Genomic DNA, 22321 nt, shown 5'->3' with positions numbered 1-22321 from the left:
GCAGGACAATTCGACACCGACATGTCCACAATAGCTACAGAGTGGCTCCGGGAACACTCTTCTGAGTTTAAACACTTCAGCTAACCACCAGACTTCCCAGACATGAACTTTATTGAGCATATCTAGGGTGCCTTGCAACGGGCTGTTCAAAAGAGATCTCCACTCCCTCGCACACTTACGGATTTATGGACACCCCTGCAGGATTCATGGTGTCATTTCCCTCCAGCACTACTTCAGATACTAGTTGCGTCCATGTCACGTCTTGTTGTGCCACTTCTACGTCGTCGCGGGGTCCTACACGATGTTAGGCAGGCGTACCGGCATTTTGGCTCTTCGTAGTGATCAACAGCCAGTAAACTGGGTAGATTACAGAGATAAATGTCCCGGAGATCCACATTCCGCATACCGGCAGTCGCTGCTGTCAAGCGGCGAAACGCACTGCAATCGTGATGGATAAGGGCCGTGCCCAGTTACCGAGTGAACCACGTCGCGGCTCGGATCGGCGTGTTTCATTCGCAAGCGCTCCATTATGTTGGGGGAAATGGTGCAAAGCTTATGTACCGTCCGTTATCACTTTTTTTCCACTCTCGTTGTCAGACGCCCACCCGTCAGGAGTTTAATTTCCGCTCGGTATTTTTTCCTACAATTTCCCTGAATTCATTGGGTCTTCCCTTCTTCTGCCAGTAGGATATCGGCTCGATATTTGATGGCTATGTCAACTGGTAAGACATCCAACACCACACACTGTACCTCTACTGACGTGGAAAAGACTGTGTCTGACAGTCTCAGCGGCACATTCCTCTGTCTGCATCTCTGACTTATCCCCTTCTCGCAGGGACGAGTCCACTTGTCCATACACTGCCATGCCAAAAAAGTCAATACAAGCCTAAATGACACATGCGACTACAGGATTCATGAAATCGACACCACTTGCTAAGCTACGTAAACCAGCGAGACTGTGAGCTCTTGAACGTGGAGAATTGAACACGAGCACACAGTCGAATTTAAAGAGACATAAATCGTGCAACAGATTCCTTAGTACTGAGCTAAATGATGCCCTGAAGTACTGCCATGCCTTAGGAGAGATGCCCATGGGCAGTACAGCCAGCTGGAGGATTTGGAGCCGGTCGGGGTTGCAGAGCGTTTCTAGGCGCTACAGTCTGGAACCGCGCGACCGCTAGTATCGCAGGTTCGAATCCTGCCTCGGGCATGGATGTGTGTGATGTCCTTAGGTTAGTCTGGTTTAAGTACTTCTAAGTTCTAGGGGACTGATGACCTCACATGTTAAGTCCCGTAGTGCACAGAGCCATTTGAACCATTTGAAGATTTGGAGAACCCTGAATTGCCTTAGAAAGGGTGTAGAGCCGGTCGGGCCAAATCTAATTAAATGGGGCCACAAAGACGAAGCAGACAACAAATGCTGGTTTAGTTAAGTAAGTTGAGCGCAGACTTTTTGTGGACTGACCACAAGGCTTGACACCAGTCCATCTGGCGCAAGGTCTGGCTCAGGGAGAAAGGGATAGTGCACAGATTAAATTAAGTTAATAATTTTGACTTCAGATTCGGGTTGATCGTAAGATTACCTTTCACTTGACATGCCACTCGAACTTATTGAAGAATTATGTCAAAAATTGTTATAATTAATCTTTAATTATACGATCTCAAATTAATTTCCCCCGACGATTTGAGACCGTCGTCGGCTTGCCTAACCAGCGGAATAGGCGTTCGTGGAGGTGGATAATTTTCAACATCCAAACTGAAATAATTCTGCAGTACAGTTGTACGATACCGCAATGTCGCGAATATTGACAGAGGATAGCCAGCCATTACCTTCAAATTGTTCGATGTTCAAACAACAGATCGTTTCTTTTTGTAAATACATTTACATTTGGTTTGAATGAATTTTCTCGATCACTTATGTGTTAATTACTGTAATTGTACTATTTGAACTAAAAATGCACATAACTTTATAATAATTTAACAAAAACGTTCACATTGCAGAATAATAAAAACCAAAACCCACTGATGATGACACAATGGTGCCGAAACATGTTTGGGTAGTGAGAAAAACGGTGTTTTGCATAGCTGTCGGACCTCACATCCAACAATTTTAACTGCAAACACGGCCAATACAAGGAGCTGCAAATCAAAATGATGGACATCAGCTTCAAGTTCGGGGTACGGCTTCCCGGCGCGGAAGGAAACACGAGGGCCCGACGTTTCCGCGGAATTCCCGCCGCAGTAAGAGCACAGACCTCTGAGCCGAGCGGCTCTGACCACTACACAGGGGTGCTAATGGTAACTGTCTCGCCGTTTAGGTTGGCTATACGCACCTCTTCTCGTGGGCGGAACCATGCTGTGCTGAGGACTCCTCGCGAGAGGCGGCAAGGAAAGGCAGTTGTTGCAAATGGACTGAGTGGAACGGATATGAACAGCTACAACCCTCGTCAGTTCGTGGCCAACAGCCATCTTGGCATGGGTGCTCTTGTTTGGTACACCGGTTTCCGCCTCTTTCGGTCCACTAGAGATTAAGTTTTCTCAGTATCTACATTCAGCGGCGGCCGCGGTTAAACTGGATATCGTTCGGCACGCTGTAGACTGGGATCTGTTTAAGATCCTTACTGAGTAACTGAATGAAGTGCCCTGACCGGGCATGCGTCACCTTTCCTGCCATTAGTCAACGTTCTTCGTGGTTACTCTCCTCGGACTCTCACGTACACTACTGGCCATTAAAATTGCTACACCACGAAGATGACGTGCTAGAGACGCGAAATTTAACCGACAGGAAGAAGATGCTGTGATATGCAAATGATTAGCTTTTCACAGCATTGACACAAGGTTGGCGCCGGTGGCGACACCTACAACCTGCTCACACGAGGAAAGTTTCCAACTAATTTCTCATACACAAACAGCAGTTGGCCGGCGTTGCCTGGTGAAACGTTATTGTGATGCCTCGTGTAAGGAGGAGAAATGCGTTCCATCACGATCCCGACTTTGATAAAGGTCGGATTGTAGCCTATTGCGATTGCGGTTTATCGTATCGCGACATTGCTGCTCGTGTTGGTCGAGACCCAATGACTGTTAACAGAATATGGAATCGGTGGGTTCAGGAGGGTAATACGGAACGCCGTGATGCATCCCAACGGCCTCGTATCACTAGCAGTCGAGATGACAGGCATCTTATCCGCATGGCTGTAACGGATCGTGCAGCCACGTCTCGATCCCTGAGTCAACAGATGGGGGCGTTTGCAAGACAACAACTATCTGCACGAACAGTTCTACGACGTTTGCAGCAGCATGGACTATCAGCTCGGAGACCACGGCTGCGGTTACCCTTGACGCTGCATCACAGACAGGAGCGCCTGCGATGGTGTACTCATCGACGAACCTGGGTGCACCAATGGCAAAACGTCATTTTTTCGGATGAATCCAGGTTCTGTTTACAGCATCATGTTGGTCGCATCCGTGTTCGGGGACATCGCGGTGAACGCACATTGGAAGCGTGTATTCGTCATCGCCATACTGGCGTATCATCCGCCGTGATGCTATGGGGTGCCATTGGTTACACGTCTCAGTCACTTCTTGTTCGCATTGACGGCACTTTGAACAGTGGACGTTACATTTCAGATGTGTTACAACCCGTGGCTCTATCCTTTATTCGATCCCGGCAAAACACTACATTTCAGCAGGATAATGCACGACCGCATGTGGCAGGTCCTGTACGGGGCTTTCTGGATACAGAAAATGTTAGACTGCTGCCCTGGCCAGCACATTCTCCAGATCTCTCACCAATTGAAAACACCTGGTGAATGGTGGCCGAGGAACTAGCTCGTCCCAATACACCAGTTACTACTCTTGGTGAACTGTGGTATCGTGATGAAGCTGCATGGGCAGCTGTACCTGTACACGCCATCCAAGCTCTGTTTGACTCAATGCCCACGCGTATCAAGGCCGTTATTACTACCAGAAGTGGTTGTTCTGGGTACTGATTTCTCAGGATCTATGCACCCAAATTGCGTGAAAATGTAATCACACCTGAGTGCTAGTATAATATATTTGTCCAATGAATACCCGTTTATCATCTGCATTTCTTCTTGGTGTAGCAATTTTAACGTTTATCATCTGCATTTCTTCTTGGTGTAGCAATTTTAATAGACAGTAGTGTACTTCAGGAGCTGGACCAAGCTAATTCCATGTTATACTATCGATTAAATGTTTTCTGTGCAGCATTCTTGACAAGGAACAAGATTAGAGAGGAACAGCTTTTCTTTTAATAAATGTACCGTCATACTTGTAAATCAGGCTATCTCACTTCCCTTTTGTGTGCTACTGGGATTAGACTATACTATGATTTTCTCAGAACAGACGGATCTTCTCTGGTCCGTAGCTTCCTCTGTTGTTCCGTTCATTATTTCAGTTAACCATCAATTAAACCCCTGCTAGAAGAATTCGGTGCCAGCCACGGACTGGATAGCAGCCGACAGGTTTGCAGGGAGCGGAGAATTTGTCCGCTCCAGTAACCACCTTAACCAAAGCACATTAGTTATCATGCCATCGTCTCTGGCAGACCACTGACGGCTACAACTTCAAGACGTGGAATATGTGCTACAGTGTCCCAAATGGAAATGAGCGTACGGCATTGTGTGCCGGGAGTCCCCCATTCAGGGGAGTTCGGCCGCCGAAGGCAAGTACTTATTGTGATGTTTGAGGCTTTCCCGGCGCTGCATCTGCTTGATAGGCTCCCGGGAAATACGCCGGATAATACTGTAAAAGCCTCACAATATTATACATCTTATTTTGGCAAGATGATGGGCTTATAACAGGATACAGTGTATCGTCTCCAGAAAGCTCCGACGGACGCCGTACAACGGAAGAAATCCGCTCTTCTCAAATCCAGCCAACTTCCTGACCATCTGAATAAGAGTTCAAGAGAACGAGCACCAGTTCCGCCACGACTTTATGGCCTGCCTAAGATACAGGGTGTTTCAAAAATGACCGGTTTATTTGAAACGGCAATAAAAACTAAACGAGCAGCGATAGAAATACACCGTTTGTTGCAATATGCTTGGGACAACAGTACATTTTCAGGTAGACAAACTTTCGAAATTACAGTAGTTACAATTTTCAACAACAGATGGCGCTGCGGTCTGGGAAACTCTATAGTACGATATTTTCCACATATCCACCATCCGTAGCAATAATATGGCGTAGTCTCTGAATGAAATTATCCGAAACCTTTGACAACGTGTCTGGCGGAATGGCTTCACATGCAGATGACATGTACTGCTTCAGCTGTTCAATTGTTTCTGGATTCTGGCGGTACACCTGGTCTTTCAAGTGTCCCCACAGAAAGAAGTCACAGGGGTTCACGTCTGGCGAATACGGAGGCCAATACACGCCGCCTCCTGTATGTTTCGGATAGCCCAAAGCAATCACACGATCATCGAAATATTCATTCAGGAAATTAAAGACGTCGGCCGTGCGATGTGGCCGGGCACCATCTTGCATAAACCACGAGGTGTTCGCAGTGTCGTCTGAGGCAGTTTGTACCGCCACAAATTCACGAAGAATGTCCAGATAGCGTGATGCAGTAATCGTTTCGGATCTGAAAAATGGGCCAATGATTCCTTTGGAAGAAATGGCGGCCCAGACCAGTACTTTTTGAGGAAGCAGGGACGATGGGACTGCAACATGGGGCTTTTCGGTTCCCCATATGCGCCAGTTCTGTTTATTGACGAAGCCGTCCAGGTAAAAATAAGCTTCGTCAGTAAACCAAATGCTGCCCACACGCATATCGCCGTCATCAATCCTGTGCACTATATCGTTAGCGAATGTCTCTCGTGCAGCAATGGTAGCGGCGCTGAGGGGTTGCCGCGTTTGAATTTTGTATGGATAGAGGTGTAAGCTCTGGCGCACGAGACGATACGTGGACGTTGGCGTCATTTGGACCGCAGCTGCAACACGGCGAACGGAAACCCGAGGCCGCTGTCGGATCACCTGCTGCACTAGCTGCGCGTTGCCCTCTGTGGTTGCCGTACGCGGTCGCCCTACCTTTCCAGCACGTTCATCCGTCACGTTCCCAGTCCGTTGAAATGTTTCAAACAGATCCTTTATTGTATCGCTTTTCGGTCCTTTGGTTACATTAAACCTCCGTTGAAAACTTCGTCTTGTTTCAACAACACTGTGTTCTAGGCGGTGGAATTCCAACACCAGAAAAATCCTCTGTTCTAAGGAATAAACCATGTTGTCTACAGCACACTTGCACGTTGTGAATAGCACACGCTTACAGCAGAAAGACGACGTACAGAATGGCGCACCCACAGACTGCGTTGTCTTCTATATCTTTCACATCACTTGCAGCGCCATCTGTTGTTGAAAATTGTAACTACTGTAATTTCGAAAGTTTGTCCGCCTGAAAATGTACTGTTGTCCCAAGCATATTGCAACAAACGGTGTATTTCTATAGCTGCTCGTTTAGTTTTTATTGCCGTTTCAAATATACCGGTCATTTTTGAAACACCCTGTACATCAGGAGAATGTTCTGCTTTGCCCCAACATACCACCTAGCTAAACATCTGGCTTCTCTTCTGAGTCCCATGGTGGGGAAATGTGAACACCATATTCGAAACTCAGAAGATTTTATACGGCAACTGAAGAAGCTGCGCCTTGAATCTAGCGACTTACTAGTGGTCTCTTTGTTCACACGGGTGCCTCTGGTGGACTCATTACAACTCATAGGGACTAAGCTGGAAGAGGACGTCTTACAGCTTTTCAAACACGTGCTTACCTCGACTTATTTTTTATTCAACGACCAGTATGTTGAGCAGAATGATGGTGTTGCTACGGGTAGCCCTCTCTCTCTCATAGTAGCTAATCTTTTTATGGAAGACTTCGAGGACAAAGCACTTCAGACGGCGGTTTTGAAACCCAAATGTTTTTGGAGATATGTAGATGATACGTTTGCGTTATGGCCGCATGGGACAGCAACGCTTCCTTCTTTTCTGGAACATCTGATGTCCTCCCATCCAAGCATCTGTTTCACCATGGAGATAGATAGAGATGGTGAGCTGCCGTTTCTGGACGTTTTGGTTCGTAGAAAAGGAGACGGCTCCTTGGGTCACAGTGTGTTCCGGAAGCCTACGCACACAGACTTGTATTTACAAGCTACGAGCTGTCATCGACCTTCACAGCGCAGCGGTGTGTCACGGACGCTAGTGCATAGGGCTAGAGTCATCTCAGATCAGGACAGGTTATCAGCAGAGCTTAGCCATCTCCGCTCTGTGTTTGCCCAGAACGGGTACTCCGAGAAGAGATCCGGAATGCATTTCGACCAGCACGCTCCAAACCTCAAGAACAGCCTGAAGAAGCAGAGAACACCATGGGGTTGGTTTTTCTACCGTATGTCGGTGGCGTGTCTTTTAAGATAGGCAGAATTTTCAATAAATACCGGATGAAATGTGTTTTTCGAACTGCAGCACGAGCGCAATCAGTGCTGAACTCGGTTAAAGACAACCTCGGCCTGAGGAGACCAGGAATATATAAAATCCCGTGCCACTGTGGGAAGTCTTATATTGGCCAGACGTGTCGTACGGTCAGAGACAGGTGCGACGAACATAAACGTCACACGAGGTTGGGTCAGCTAGAGAAATCTGCGGTTGCTGGACACTGCCTTGACACGGGACACGGCATGAACTATGAAGAAACCGGTTAACATACTGGGACTCCATGATCAAAGAGGCGGTCGAAATACGTATAAGCAGTGACCTAATAAACAGAGACACGGGGTTTCACCTGAGCAAAGCATGGGAGCCAGCCTTGGCGGGACTAAGGAATCGTCAGCTTCAGATTAGCAACTGCACCGTCAACGCAGGTGGGAAACCTTAGCGCAGATGCTTAAGCCGGCCGCGGTGGTCATGCGGTTCTAGGCGCTGCAGTCCGGAACCGCAGGACTGCTACGGTCGCAGGTTCGAATCCTGCCTCGGGCATGGATGTGTGTGATGTCCTTAGGTTAGTTAGGTTTAAGTAGTTCTAAGTTTTAGGGGACTGATGACCACAGATGTTAAGTCCCATGGTGCTCAGAGCCATTTGAACCAGATGCTTAAATCGCTTGCCAACACCTCGCGCGCGCGAACGGGGTCTGTTACTCCCGGCCGCATTTTCCCGCGCCGCGACGCGCTTCCGCAGACCGCGACCCGTTCCTCCAGCAGAGGGCTCTGGTATTAGACGCCGTCTACGATTGGTCTTCGATGGCGGTACGCCCCCACTGGCCCCTGCGCTGTTCTAGAAAGCCGACATATGAATTGGCGAGATTGTCAGCGACGCGACAGTAGCACCTGAAGATGGCGGGCAGTTGTCTCGCTGAAATACAGGGTTATTACAAATGATTGAAGCGATTTCACAGCTCTACAATAAGTTTATTATTTGAGATATTTTCACAATGCTTTGCACACACATACAAAAACTCAAAAAGTTTTTTTAGGCATTCACAAGTGTTCGATATGTGCCCCTTTAGTGATTCGGCAGACATCAAGCCGATAATCAAGTTCCTCCCACACTCGGCGCAGCATGTCCCCATCAATGAGTTCGAAAGCATCGTTGATGCGAGCTCGCAGTTCTGGCACGTTTCTTGGTAGAGGAGGTTTAAACACTGAATCTTTCACATAACCCCACAGAAAGAAATCGCACGGGGTTAAGTCAGGAGAGCGTGCAGGCCATGACATGAATTGCTGATCATTATCTCCACCGCGACCGGTCCATCGGTTTTCCAATCTCTTGTTTAAGAATGCCGAACATCGTGATGGGAGTGTGGTGGAGCACCATCCTGTTGAAAGATGAAGTCGGCGCTGTCGGTCTCCAGTTGCGGCATGGGCCAATTTTCCAGCATGTCCAGATACACGTGCCCTGTAACGTTTCTTTCGCTGAAGAAAAAGGTGCCGTAAACTTTAAACCCTGAGATTGCACAAAACACGTTAACTTTTGGTGAATTGCGAATTTGCTGCACGAATGCGTAAGGATTCTCTACCGCCCAGATTCGCACATTGTGTCTGTTCACTTCACCATTAAGAAAAAATGTTGCTTCATCACTGAAAACAAGTTTCGCACTGAACGCATCCTCTTCCATGAGCTGTTGCAACCGCGCCGAAAATTCAAAGCGTTTGACTTTGTCATCGGGTGTCAGGGCTTGTAGCAATTGTAAACGGTAAAGCTTCTGCTTTAGCCTTTTCCGTAAGATTTTCCAAACCGTCGGCTGTGGTACGTTTAGCTCCCTGCTTGCTTTATTCGTCGACTTCCGCGGGCTACGCGTGAAACTTGCCCACACGCGTTCAACCGTTTCTTCTCTCACTGCAGGCCGACCCGTTGATTTCCCCTTACAGAGGCATCCAGAAGCTTTAAACTGCGCATACCATCGCCGAATGGAGTTAGCAGTTGGTGGATCTTTGTTGAACTTCGTCCTGAAGTGTCGTTGCACTGTTATGACTGACTGACGTGAGTGCATTTCAAGCACGACATACGCTTTCTCGGCTCCTGTCGCCGTTTTGTCTCACTGCGCTCTCGAGCGCTCTGGCGACAGAAACCTGAAGTGCGGCTTCAGCCGAACAAAACTTTATGAGTTTTTCTACGTATCTGTAGTGTGTCGTGACCATACGTCAACGAATGGAGCTACAGTGAATTTATGAAATCGCTTCAATCATTTGTAATAGCCCTGTATTGTGCGGTTTTCACAATATTATCCGGCGTAATTCCCGGGAACCTATCAAGCAAGTACTTGTTGCATTCGACGCCACATTGGGTGACTAGCGCGTCGGAGATGGGTGATGAAGTGATGAGGAGGACAACACATCACCCAGTCGCTGAGCGGAGAAACTCTCCTGCTCCAGCCTGGAATCGAACCCGGGCGACGGCCGCGGTGGTCTAGCGGTTCTAGGCGCTACAGTCCGGAACCGCGGGACTGCTACGGTCGCACGTTCGAATCCTGCCTCGGGCATGGATGTGTGTGATGTCCTTAGGTTAGTTAGGTTTAAGTAGTTCTAAGTTCTAGGGGACTGATGACCACAGATGTTAAGTCCCACAGTGCTCAGAGCCATTTGAACCATTTTTTGAACCCGGGACGTTGGCGTGGCATTCCGCCGTGCTGACCACTCAGCTAATGGGGGTGAACACAGTGTCCTAGCTGCACCACGAGATTTACTCTTAATGAACTGTCGCTTCACAAGAATGAAACACATTGGATGTCCTTCAATACTGGGCTGAAGGAAAGTCTCTGGACACGAAAAAGGAAAGCAAAGTAAGATTAGGACGCCCCCCCCCCTCCCCGGCTTTCCGGGCGGGAAGGAGCGCCTGGTCCCCGGCACGACTCCGCCCGGCGGAACTGTGTCGAGGTCCGGTGAGCCGGCCAGTCAGTGGATGGTTTTTAGGCGGTTCTCCAACTGCCTCGGCGAATGCGGGCTGGTTCCCCCTATTTCGCCTCAGTTACACTATGTCGGCGATTGCTGCGCAAACAAGTTCTCCACGTACGCTACACCACCATTACTCTACCACGCAAACATAGGGGTTACACTCGTCTGGTGTGAGACGTTCCCTGGGGGGTCCACCGGGGGCCCAAACGCACAATAACCCTGGGTTCGGTGTGGGGCGGCGGAGGGGTGAAGTGGACTGCGGTGGTCGTCGTGGGGTTGTGGACCACTGCGGCTGCGGCGGGGGCGGAGCCTCTCCGTCATTTCTACAGGGTGTTTCAAAAATGACCGGTATATTTGAAACGGCAATAAAAACTAAAAGAGCAGCGATAGAAATACATCGTTTGTTGCAATATGCTTGGGACAACAGTACATTTTCAGGCGGACAAACTTTCGAAATTACAGTAGTTACAATTTTCAACAACAGATGGCGCTGCAAGTGATGTGAAAGATATAGAAGACAACGCAGTCTGTGGGTGCGCCATTCTGTACGTCGTCTTTCTGCTGTAAGCGTGTGCTGTTCACAACGTGCAAGTGTGCTGTAGACAACATGGTTTATTCCTTAGAACAGAGGATTTTTCTGGTGTTGGAATTCCACCGCCTAGAACACAGTGTTGTTGCAACAAGACGAAGTTTTCAACGGAGGTTTAATGTAACCAAAGGACCGAAAAGCGATACAATAAAGGATCTGTTTGAAAAATTTCAACGGACTGGGAACGTGACAGATGAACGTGCTGGAAAGGTAGGGCGACCGCGTACGGCAACCACAGAGGGCAATGCGCAGCTAGTGCAGCAGGTGATCCGACAGCGGCCTCGGGTTTCCGTTCGCCGTGGTGCAGCTGCGGTCCAAATGACGCCAACGTCCTCGTATCGTCTCGTGCGCCAAAGTTTACACCTCTATCCGTACAAAATTCAAACGCGGCAACCCCTCAGCGCCGCTACCATTGCTGCACGAGAGACATTCGCTAACGATATAGTGCACAGGATTGATGACGGCGATATGCATGTGGGCAGCATTTGGTTTACTGACGAAGCTTATTTTTACCTGGACGGCTTCGTCAATAAACAGAACTGGCGCATATGGGGAACCGAAAAGCCCCATGCTGCAGTCCCATCGTCCCTGCATCCTCAAAAAGTACTGGTCTGGGCCGCCATTTCTTCCAAAGGAATCATTGGCCCATTTTTCAGATCCGAAACGATTACTGCATCACGCTATCTGGACATTCTTCGTGAATTTGTGGCAGTACAAAGTGCCACACTGCGAACACCTCGTGGTTTATGCAAGATGGTGCCCGGCCACATCGCACGGCCGACGTCTTTAATTTCCTGAATGAATATTTCGATGATCGTGTGATTGCTTTGGGCTATCCGAAACATACAGGAGGCGGCGTGGATTGGGCTCCCTATTCGCCAGACATGAACCCCTGTGACTTCTTTCTGTTGGGACACTTGAAAGACCAGGTGTACCGCCAGAATCCAGAAACAATTGAACAGCTGAAGCAGTACATCTCATGTAGCCATTCCGCCAGACACGTTGTCAAAGGTTTCGGGTAATTTCATTCAGAGACTACGCCATATTATTGCTACGCATGGTGGATATGTGGGAAATATCGTACTATAGAGTTTCCCAGACCGCAGCGCCATCTGTTGTTGAAAATTGTAACTATTGTAATTTCGGAAGTTTGTCCGCCTGAAAATGTACTGTTGTCCCAAGCATATTGCAACAAACGGTGTATTTCTATCGTTGCTCGTTTAGTTTTTATTGCCGTTTCAAATATACCGGTCATTTTTGAAACACCCTGTAGGTCCCCGGTTAACATGCATACATACAAGATTGGGATGTCACCTTGAGGCCGCTGACGATCTCTTTGGTGACTCTTGACGGGAGCCGGGATGCGGGCGACGCCGGGCCTTACCTTGAGGTGTCCGTTGATCTCCTGGATGAGTCCGAAGCGGCTGGGCAGCTCCTCGGACAGGTCCCGCTCGTCGTCGGACAGGATGAAGGTGAGCGAGCCGTCGACGTGCGTGCACTGCCGGAACTTGTCCATGTCGGCCAGCGTGCGCACCACGCTCTCGCGGCCGTCCCCGCACACCTGCCGAGCATACGGCGCGGCTCGTAAGGCGCTCTTGGGCTGTTTGACCTTCAGGCTCAAAATTATGCAGGTGCTAGAGGGTCCCAAACTGAAGGAAGGAGGAAAGACCGGGGCCTAACGTCCCATCGACACTGAGCTCATTTCAGACAGGGCACGAGCTGGGACTGTGTCAAGGATCGAGAAGGGCACCGGTCGTTCCTTTCCTTTTAAAGGAACCTCCAACACCGAAAATGCAGGATGCATGGCACCTGCTACCGATATACAACTTTTTTTGGATTGTATGTAAATATTTCTAATTTAAATGCTTCCTTTTAATAAGTAAGGACATTGCTTCACTGTATGTGTACTTTTAGGTAGAAGTCTGTTGACGTTTCATTGTACGAGGGCAGTTCAATAAGTAATGCAACACATTTTTTTTCTCGGCCAATTTTGGTTGAAAAAACCGGAAATTTCTTGTGGAATATTTTCAAACATTCCCGCTTCGTCTCGTATAGTTTCATTGACTTCCGACAGGTGGCAGCGCTGTACGGAGCTGTTAAAATGGCGTCTGTAACGGATGTGCGTTGCAAACAACGGGCAGTGATCGAGTTTCTTTTGGCGGAAAACCAGGGCATCTCAGATATTCATAGGCGCTTGCAGAATGTCTACGGTGATCCGGCAGTGGACAAAAGCACGGTGAGTCGTTGGGCAAAGCGTGTGTCATCATCGCTGCAAGGTCAAGCAAGACTGTCTGATCTCCCTCGTGCGGGCCGGCCGTGCACAGCTGTGACTCCTGCAATGGCGGAGCGTGCGAACACACTCGTTCGAGATGATCGACGGATCACCATCAAACAACTCAGTGCTCAACTTGACATCTCTGTTGGTAGTGCTGTCACAATTGTTCACCAGTTGGGATATTCAAAGGTTTGTTTCCGCTGGGTCCCTCGTTGTCTAACCGAACACCATAAAGAGCAAAGGAGAACCATCTGTGCGGAGTCGCTTGCTCGTCATGTGGCTGAGGGTGACAATTTCTTGTCAAAGATTGTTACAGGCGATGAAACATGGGTTCATCACTTCGAATGTGAAACAAAACGGCAATCAATGGAGTCGCGCCACACCCACTCCCCTACCAAGAAAAAGTTTAAAGCCATACCCTCAGCCGGTAAAGTCACGGTTACAGTCTTCTGGGACGCTGAAGGGGTTATTCTGTTCGATGTCCTTCCCCACGGTCAAACGATCAACTCTGAAGTGTATTGTGCTACTCTTCAGAAATTGAAGAAACGACTTCAGCGTGTTCGTAGGCACAAAAATGTGAACGAACTTCTCCTTCTTCATGACAACGCAAGACCTCACACAAGTCTTCGCACCCGAGAGGAGCTCACAAAACTTCAGTGGACTGTTCTTCCTCGTGCACCCTACAGCCCCGATCTCGCACCGTCGGATTTCCATATGTTTGGCCCAATGAAGGACGCAATCCGTGGGAGGCACTACGCGGATGATGAAGAAGTTATTGATGCAGTACGACGTTGGCTCCGACATCGACCAGTGGAATGGTACCGTGCAGGCATACAGGCCCTCATTTCAAGGTGGCGTAAGGCCGTAGCATTGAATGGAGATTACGTTGAAAAATAGTGTTGTGTAGCTAAAAGATTGGGGAATAACCTGGTGTATTTCAATGCTGAATAAAACAACCCCTGTTTCAGAAAAAAAAATGTGTTGCATTACTTATTGAACTGCCCTCGTAATTTAAATTCTTTCTTTTAATAAGTAAGGACATTGCTGTTGACGTTTCATCGTATTTATCTGTGTTTTACTGTGAAACTTATAAGCTCTGGGAAAAAGCCAAAGGGATTGTTATTTGCATCGACTAGCAACGATAACAGCAGTGCTTGTGCGTTGTAAAATCTTTGGGTAGGGGGTTGTTGCGCAGAGCGGGCGGAGAGAGCGGGAGACAAGTTCCAGCGCATGAGGTGTGAGGAAGTGGGGCTTTAATTAAGGCTCTCACAGCAGAGAGTACCATTTCGGCGGCATCATGTACGCTCACCGGCCAGATTTCTAGTAGTAGGAGTACGGACAGTGGACGGGCAGAAAGAGCTGTATTAATTACGATTGCTCGTTCCTGTAATTAGCCGTGGCTCCACAATATGCTACCGTCTTCAACAACAGCAGCAGTTCCAGCAACACAGTTTCGTCATCGGCTCCGAGTTTCGTGGTGCGCACATCACTGAAGTAAGACTGTTCGTTGGTAGAAAGTATTAACGGCTAACCCAGCAGCACAACTGAATGTGATTTGATTGATAAGATTTATTTAAATAATAATCAGTTGAACTCAGGGCGATTGTGTTCTCATTGCCTCCAGACATTGTTACCAAGCAGGACCCTTGTTCCTTTTTTTTCCCCGTAATAAGCTGAGTGTCATAAGAAACAAATTGAATAGTTACAGCCAGTTTATTAATGAATAATTTCTCTTTCAAGAATTGTAGCCTCAGTCTACTTTCAATTAACTGTTGTACAACAGAGGCTTCAGTATACGACTAAAGAAAAGAAATTTCATTTTTCAAGTTTGAGACTCAATCACTGGAAAAAATCCAAATCTAAAGAAATGCACAAATTAGGAATGTGGAAGTTTTATTTATTTTACATGTACCTAGGAGCATATGTCTGGTTTGGTACGTATTCTAGTATTTAATTCTGTTTAAGTCAGTAAAAAAGGCTCAGTTGTTCGGACAATAATATGAAATCCAATTTGCAAAATAAGTAACGGCAAAGTATAAAGTGCTTGCTTTTTTTCTAAATTTCTTTGATGGCGTTATGGTGAGGTCACTGAAAGTCATTGTTAACGTAACCGAGTTCTATACTAACATACAGTTTAATTACGTATCTTTAAATCATTACTCGATTGCCTTTTTCAAAATTTAATGCCAAACATAACTTCTCAATTTTCTTTATCATTACATATTCACTTAAAATTAGTGTCAAAAAACGTGACAACCTTCAGTTGGCACGCCAGAGTTTAATAATGTATGTTTTTCTTTCCCATCATCTTGTACAGGCTTTTGGATGTAAATTCCCCTCGTGGGCTGGCGACCGTTTATTATTTCCTTTTCGTTCATTACTGTAGCTTTTGGATTCATGATCAGTGGTATCCCTTTTCTATCCAGTGTTGTTCGTGAGTGAATGCACAAAATAACTTTCATTTTCCACATTATAGCCCTGTCCGGTTTAATTACTTTTATTTTTAGTAGACTTTCCATCAGAAGGGTCGGTTGTACACTTTCCCCCTACTTATCGGTATCACTTCTTCGGGAAATATAGCCTTATCCAATTAGAAAAAATCCATTAGACACACACGCGATCTACGGTCATATTTTATATCGCAAGTAGGATAGGCCGATTAGTAAGAGGGAGGTTACAAGCCATCCAACATTTGCCTGAGTTAATTTAGGGAAATCACGGAAAACCTATATCTGGATGGCGGGACGCGGATTTGAACCGTCGACCTCTCGAATGTAGGTCCAGTGTGCTCACCGTTGCGCCACCTCGCTCGGTGATCCTAAATTGACTACTCTGACGAAAAAAAGGAATGACCGGTTTGATGGAATGTTTGAGTCGAGCAAAAGGAAGATTAGCTATAAATTGTGCAATGGATTTTCGTCCGAATTTTCATAGCCAACGAACAGTGGGAAATGGACAAATAGGGCATCAAACAGTCGAGCGTGAAGTCTAATTGCTTAAAAGTAATCAAGGTAACTAATAGAAAATTAATTAGTGATTTGAGGGAAATTTTTGTGCAAATTTTCATCGCCAAACGAAGAGTGGGAAGTGGATATATATGACATCAAGCTGATGCGTCCGAAGTCTAGTTATTTAAAAAAACATTTCATTGCTTGAAAGTAAACATGAGAAATAAGAAAAAACTATTAGTTAGTTGAAGAAAAATTAGACAATGGATTTTTGCACGACTTTCTTAGCCAAACGTGGAGTGGTAAATTAGAAAATGGGTATCTGACTGTCCATCGTGAGTCAGTTCTGCAAAGAAATGTTTATTTATTTCAGAGTAACCAGGGTAATTAAGAAAAATTTAATTACTGATTTGAGGGAAAATTTTTGTCCCATGAAAGAATGGCAAATGGACAAATGTGGTATCAAATTTACCACCGTGGGTCGTAGTTTTCGCAAAAAGGTATTTAATTGGTTGCAGGTAATGAGGGTAATTAAGAAAACCTTAATTCGTGATTTTAGTAAAGACTGAACTAATTCGCAAGCAGATGCTGCTAGCTATGTAAATGAAGTGTCAAAATGATCGTCTCTTCAACACGTAGCAATTTTGCGCATACAATGATACATTCCACCGATATTTACCTCTCAAAATGATCTCATTCCAATAAAGTACTGAAGTTAGGGAACTTTGAGGCCACGATGTTCCGAGAACAAAACGCAAATCAGAAGTCAACAAATTCATCTTCTTAAGATCTATCTGTCTCAGCCCCACGCAAGTGACGTATCAAGAAGATCATGCTATGCGAAAAAAACGTGAAAATAAAAAAGAATTTTGAAGAAAATTGTAAAGCGTTTTGTGAACTGATTTGTCTACAAGAGAAAACTAAAATAAATTTCAGAAACTTTTGACACTCATTTGGATAGTGGTGGAAATCCTGTATAACAAATGAGTTGACGACTGAGAATTTTAAATTTAATGTTTAACTCAGAATCTTGGGACCTTAAGGAGTTCTAGAGGATGATTGTTTAACATGCTATGTAGAGCGTGCAGTCCGCTGTTGGTTGGCCTTGACATATTTCTGTCTTCTGTGCCAGAAAATGTAAAAAAGTTCAAATATTTTTCAATAGAGAATTCTTCAAATATGAGGACACAGAACGCGCGTTCCTAATCTCCACGTCAACTGCTGTGAATGATCTCTATATCATTCATAGGAGCCTCAATCGGTTTTATTTCTTAATCTGACACCTATCATTTACAGAACATTTGACCACGCCTTTTGAAAACTTTCTTAAATTGATAGCTGCAAACAAATTACACTTTATTATTAACAAAAACAAAAGAGAAGAGCTTGCATGGAAAACCAGGTTCAAGTAAAAAAGGAAAAGTTGCAAGTTGACGGGAGCATATACAGCGGCTATACAAGGGAGATGAATTTGAAGACAATTTTATAGAAATGGAAAAAGATGTACATGAAGAGTAGATAGGAGACATGATACTGCGAGAAGAATTTGACAGAGCACTGAAAGACCTCAGTCCAAATAGGGCCCTGGGAGTAGAAGACATTTAGTCAGAACTGCCATTAGCCTAGGGAGAGCCAGCCATAACGAAACACTTTAATTTGGTGTGCAAGATGTACGAGACAGGGAAATACCCGCAGACTTCAAGAAGAATCTAAGAACTGCAATTCTAAAGAAATCAGGTGCTGGCAAGTGTGAGAGTTACAAACTATTAGTTTCATAAGTTAAGATTGCCAAATACTAACACGAATTCTGTATAGGAGAATGGAAAAGCTGGTAGAAGCCGACGGGGAAGATCAATTTGGGTTCCGGAGAAATGTAGGAATACGAGAGGTAATACTGATCCTGCGACTTATGCTAGAAAATTGGTTAAGGAAAGGCAAAACTATTTATAGGATTTTTAGACTTAGAGAAAGCTTTTGACAATGTTGACTGCCTTATCTTCTTTGAAATTCTGAAGCTAGCAAGCGTAAAACATTGGGAGCGAAAGGCTATTTACCAGTGGTACAGAAACCAGACTCCGTATATAAGAGTCTACGGGTATGAAAGGAAGGCAGTGGTTTAAAAGAGAGTGGGACAGGGCTATAGCCTACCCTCGAACTTATTCAGTCTGTACATTGAGGAAGCATTACAGGAAACAAAAAAAATTTTCGACTAGGAATTAAAGTCCAGGGAGAAGATATAAGCACTTTGGGGTTTGCCGATGACATTGTAATTTTGTCAGAGACAGCAAACGGCTTGGAACAGTAGTTTAACGAAATGGACTGTGTCTTGAAAGGTGGACATATGATGAACATTAACAAAAGTAAAACAAGGACAATGGAATGTTGTCGAAGTAAATCAGGCGATGCTGAGGGAATTAGACTAGAAAAGGAGATACTTAAGATGAGTAGATGAGTTTTGCTATTTCGGCAGAAAAATAACTGATGATAGCCGAAATAGAGAGGATATAAAATGTAGACTGACAATGGCAAGAAAAGCTTTTCTGAAGAAGAGAAATTTTTTAACAGCGAATATAGATTTAAACATTAGAAATTCTTTTTATGAAGGTATTTGTCTGGAATGTAGCCATGCATAGAAGTGAATTGTGGACGGTAAACGGTTAAGACAAGAAGAGAATAGAAGTTTTTGAAAGGTTGTGCTACAGAAGAGTGCTGAAGACTGGATGGGTAGATCATGTAATTGAAGTGGAGGTACCGAATAGAACTGGGGAGCAAAGAAATTTGCGGTATAACTTGACTAAAAGAAGGGATCGCTTGATAGGACATATTCAGAGACATCAAGGGATCACCAATGTACACTCATGCTCATAAATCAAGGATAATTGCAGAATGTGGTACCATAACAACGTGGCACTACACAAAACTGGAGCTAATAGCATAGCCACATAGGGAACATACACGACACAGATCTGTAAGTCCACGGTATTGGTAATAATTTGAGAAAACGGTTCCGAAACACATGTGCTACTAAACGCCACCGTTTCCTTTGCTTGTACCCCGACATCAATATGGGATATGATCACCATGCACACGTACACAGGCCGCACAATGGGTTGGCATACTCTGGATCAGGTGGTCGAGCAGCTGCTCGGGTATAGCCTCCCATTCTTGCACCAGTGCCTGTCGGAGCTCCTGAAGTGTCCTAGGGGTTTGAAGAAGTGCAGCGATACGTCGACCGAGAGCATCCCAGACGTGCTCGATGGGGTTTAGGTCTGGAGAACAGGCAGGCCACTCCATTCACCTGATATCTTCTGTTTCAAGGTACTCCTCCACGATGGCAGCTTGGTGCGGCCGTGCATTATCATCCATCAGGAGGAAGGTGAGACCCACTGCACTCCTGAAAGGACATACTGGTGCAAAATAACGTCCCGATACACCTGACCTATTACAGTTCCTCTGTCAAAGACATGCAGGGGTTGACGAGCACCCATCATAATCGCACCCCACACCATCAAACCACGACGTCCATACAGGTCCCTTTCAAGGACATTATGGGGTTGGTATCTGGTTCCTGGTTCACGCCACATGAAAACCCGGCGAGAAGCGCTGTTTAAACTATACCTGGACTCGTCAGTGAACATAACCTTGGACCACTGTTCCAATGACAATGTACAGTGTTCTTGACACCAGGCTTTACGGACCTTCCTGTGACCAGGGTCAGTGGGATGCACTTCGCAGGTCTCCGGGCGAATAAACCATGTCTCTTCAGTCGTCTGCAGACTGTGTGTCTGGAGACTACTGTTCCAGTGGCTGCGGTAAGGTCCCGAGCAAGGCTACCTGCAGTACTCCATGGCCGTCTGCAGGCTCTGACGGTGATATATCGGTCTTCTTTTGGCGTTGTACACTGTGGACGTACCGTACTGTAGCGCCAGGACACGTTTCCTGTCTTCTGGAATCGTTGCCATAATCTTGAGATCACACTTTGTGGAACACAGAGGGCCCGTGCTACAACCTGCTGTCTTTGACCAGCCTCCAGTCGGGCTAGTATTTTACCTCTCCTAACGTCATCAATACGTGTTCTTTGAGCCATTTTCAACACACAGTCACCATTAGCACGTCTGAAAACGTCTGCACACTTACTCGCTGCACTGTACTCTGACATGCACCAACACACCTCTGTCTATGGGGACTGCTGCCAGCGCCACCGTGCGACGACCGCAGGCCAAATGCACCGCATGGCCATACCCCGAGGTTATTTAAACCCGCAAACCGCCCAACAGAGCGTTGTTTCACCATGTATCAGCATTATCCTTAATTAATGAGCATGAGTGTAGTGCTGGAGTAAAGCATGGAGGGAAGGGGGGGGGGGTTAAAATTGTAAAGGGAAACTAAGAGTTAAATACAGTAAGCAGGTTGAGAAGGATGTAAGTTGCAGTAGTTATCCGGAGATGAAGAGGCTTGCACGGGATAGAGTAGCATGCAGAGCTTCATCAAACCAGTCTTCGGTCTGAAGACCACAACAACAACAGTAGCAACTTAGGCTCACAGCGTTAGTTCAAAGCCCACAGCCTCAAACAAACTTTTCAGAGCGAAAGGAGGAAAAGTAGGGAGAAGAGCTGGCCTTGCAGGAAGAGGAGTAGGAGGAGGAGTAGTCTGGTAAGACTGGATGGGGAGGTCTTTCGACTGTTTTGGTGGTCGGGTATGGGGAGGTGGTACGATTTCGTCGGACTCGCTAGTGGAGATGTGAATCGTTGGGGCGATGTGTCAGCGTGAGAGCGGCAGAGTCCGAGAGCTGGTTGTCGTGAATGGCGTGCTGCGTGTCTAGTTTGGCAGACAGGATGGTCAGCTCCTCTGTGGGAGGATCAGGTTGCAGTGTACAGAGAAGGGCTACTCGCCTTGCGACAGCGGCCGCGGCAGGGCACGCAGACGGCGTAGCCGCTGGGCGCGCCCACCATCTGGTGGTCCTCGGGGCACTCGAGGCGGCAGCGGCCCTGGAACGGGATCCACGTGAGGCCGGGCACCTTGTTGCCGCCCGGAGGCAGCGGCTCGCGCCGGCACTGCTCCTCAGACACGCAGCGCCGCCCGATGAACTCGAAGCGCAGCTCCCTGTGACCACAACAGGCTGTCCTCATCACCCCCCTCATCATATGCTTCAGGCTGTGCTTCACAGCTTTGACAGAATACGCTTTCGTATAGAGTGACTTGGCAAATGTCGTGGGATAGCGGTACACAGTGTGTTGTGAGCGCATCACACTTCCCCTGTGCCAGCTGGAGACCTTCTGAGAAGGACTGTCCAAGTGATTTGTATAACATGCAACAACAGTCGACCCCATTTGGGGTGCAGTGATTGGTACCCGAAGGATGGGAATTTCCATTTTGGCAGTGGTGGTAGGACTTGGGCTTCACACTGTCAGCCGCGTGGAGGGTATATCACTAATGGTCGAATGAGGGCGTCACAGTCCACAACAGACGAACTAACAGCCGTCCAGTCACCCACGATGACCGTCACAGGCGGTATCTGAGACTGAGTGTCACTAGCGAGAGAAGGGCAACAGTGCAAGAGATCATGGCTCAGTTCAATAATTCAAGTTCTAAGGCCTCCGATTTTTTTTCTACTTAACTACTCACCCGAAATCGATGAAACTGGCGTTACTTCTCGACGTAATCGCCCTGCAGACGTACACATTTTTCACAACGCTGACGCCATGATTCCATGGCAGCGGCGAAGCGAAAAAACCAAAATTCACTAGGAGCCAGGTCAGGTGAGTAGGGAGCATGAGGAATCACTTCAAAGTTGTTATCACGAAGAAACTGTTGCGTAACGTTAGCTCGATGTGCGGGTGCGTTGTCTCGGTGAAACTGCACACGCGCAGCCCTTCCCGGGCGTTTTTGTTGCAGTGCAGGAAGGAATTTGTTCTTCAAAACATTTTCGTAGGATGCACCTGTTACCGTAGTGCCCTTTGGAATGCAATGGGTAAGGATTACGCCCTCGCTGTCCCAGAACATGGGCACCATCAATTTTTTCAGCACTGGTGGATACCCGATATTTTTTTGGTGGCGGTGAATCTGTGTGCTTCCATTGAGCTGACTGGCGCTTTGTTTCTGGATTGAAAAA

The 22321-nt window shown here is 46.8% G+C and overlaps 1 protein-coding gene across 1 annotated transcript in view; it reads right to left on the bottom strand.

Moving 5' to 3' along the window:
• LOC126106723 (insulin-like peptide receptor) overlaps nucleotides 1–22321 on the bottom strand; it is a 197825-nt gene that overhangs the window by 107378 nt on the left and 68126 nt on the right. Inside the window, exons 4-5 of the mRNA XM_049913103.1 lie at nucleotides 21102–21312; nucleotides 12371–12547 (exon numbers count right to left, since the gene is read on the bottom strand). Of these exons, the coding sequence (XP_049769060.1) occupies nucleotides 12371–12547; nucleotides 21102–21312 (388 nt within the window). The remainder of the gene's footprint in view (nucleotides 1–12370; nucleotides 12548–21101; nucleotides 21313–22321) is intronic.

Source organism: Schistocerca cancellata, chromosome 10, assembly GCF_023864275.1.
Source record: "Schistocerca cancellata isolate TAMUIC-IGC-003103 chromosome 10, iqSchCanc2.1, whole genome shotgun sequence".
Taxonomy (NCBI): Eukaryota; Metazoa; Arthropoda; class Insecta; order Orthoptera; family Acrididae; genus Schistocerca; species Schistocerca cancellata.
Note: the sequence above shows the minus strand (reverse complement) of the source record. Positions and strands in the feature narration are given on the sequence as shown.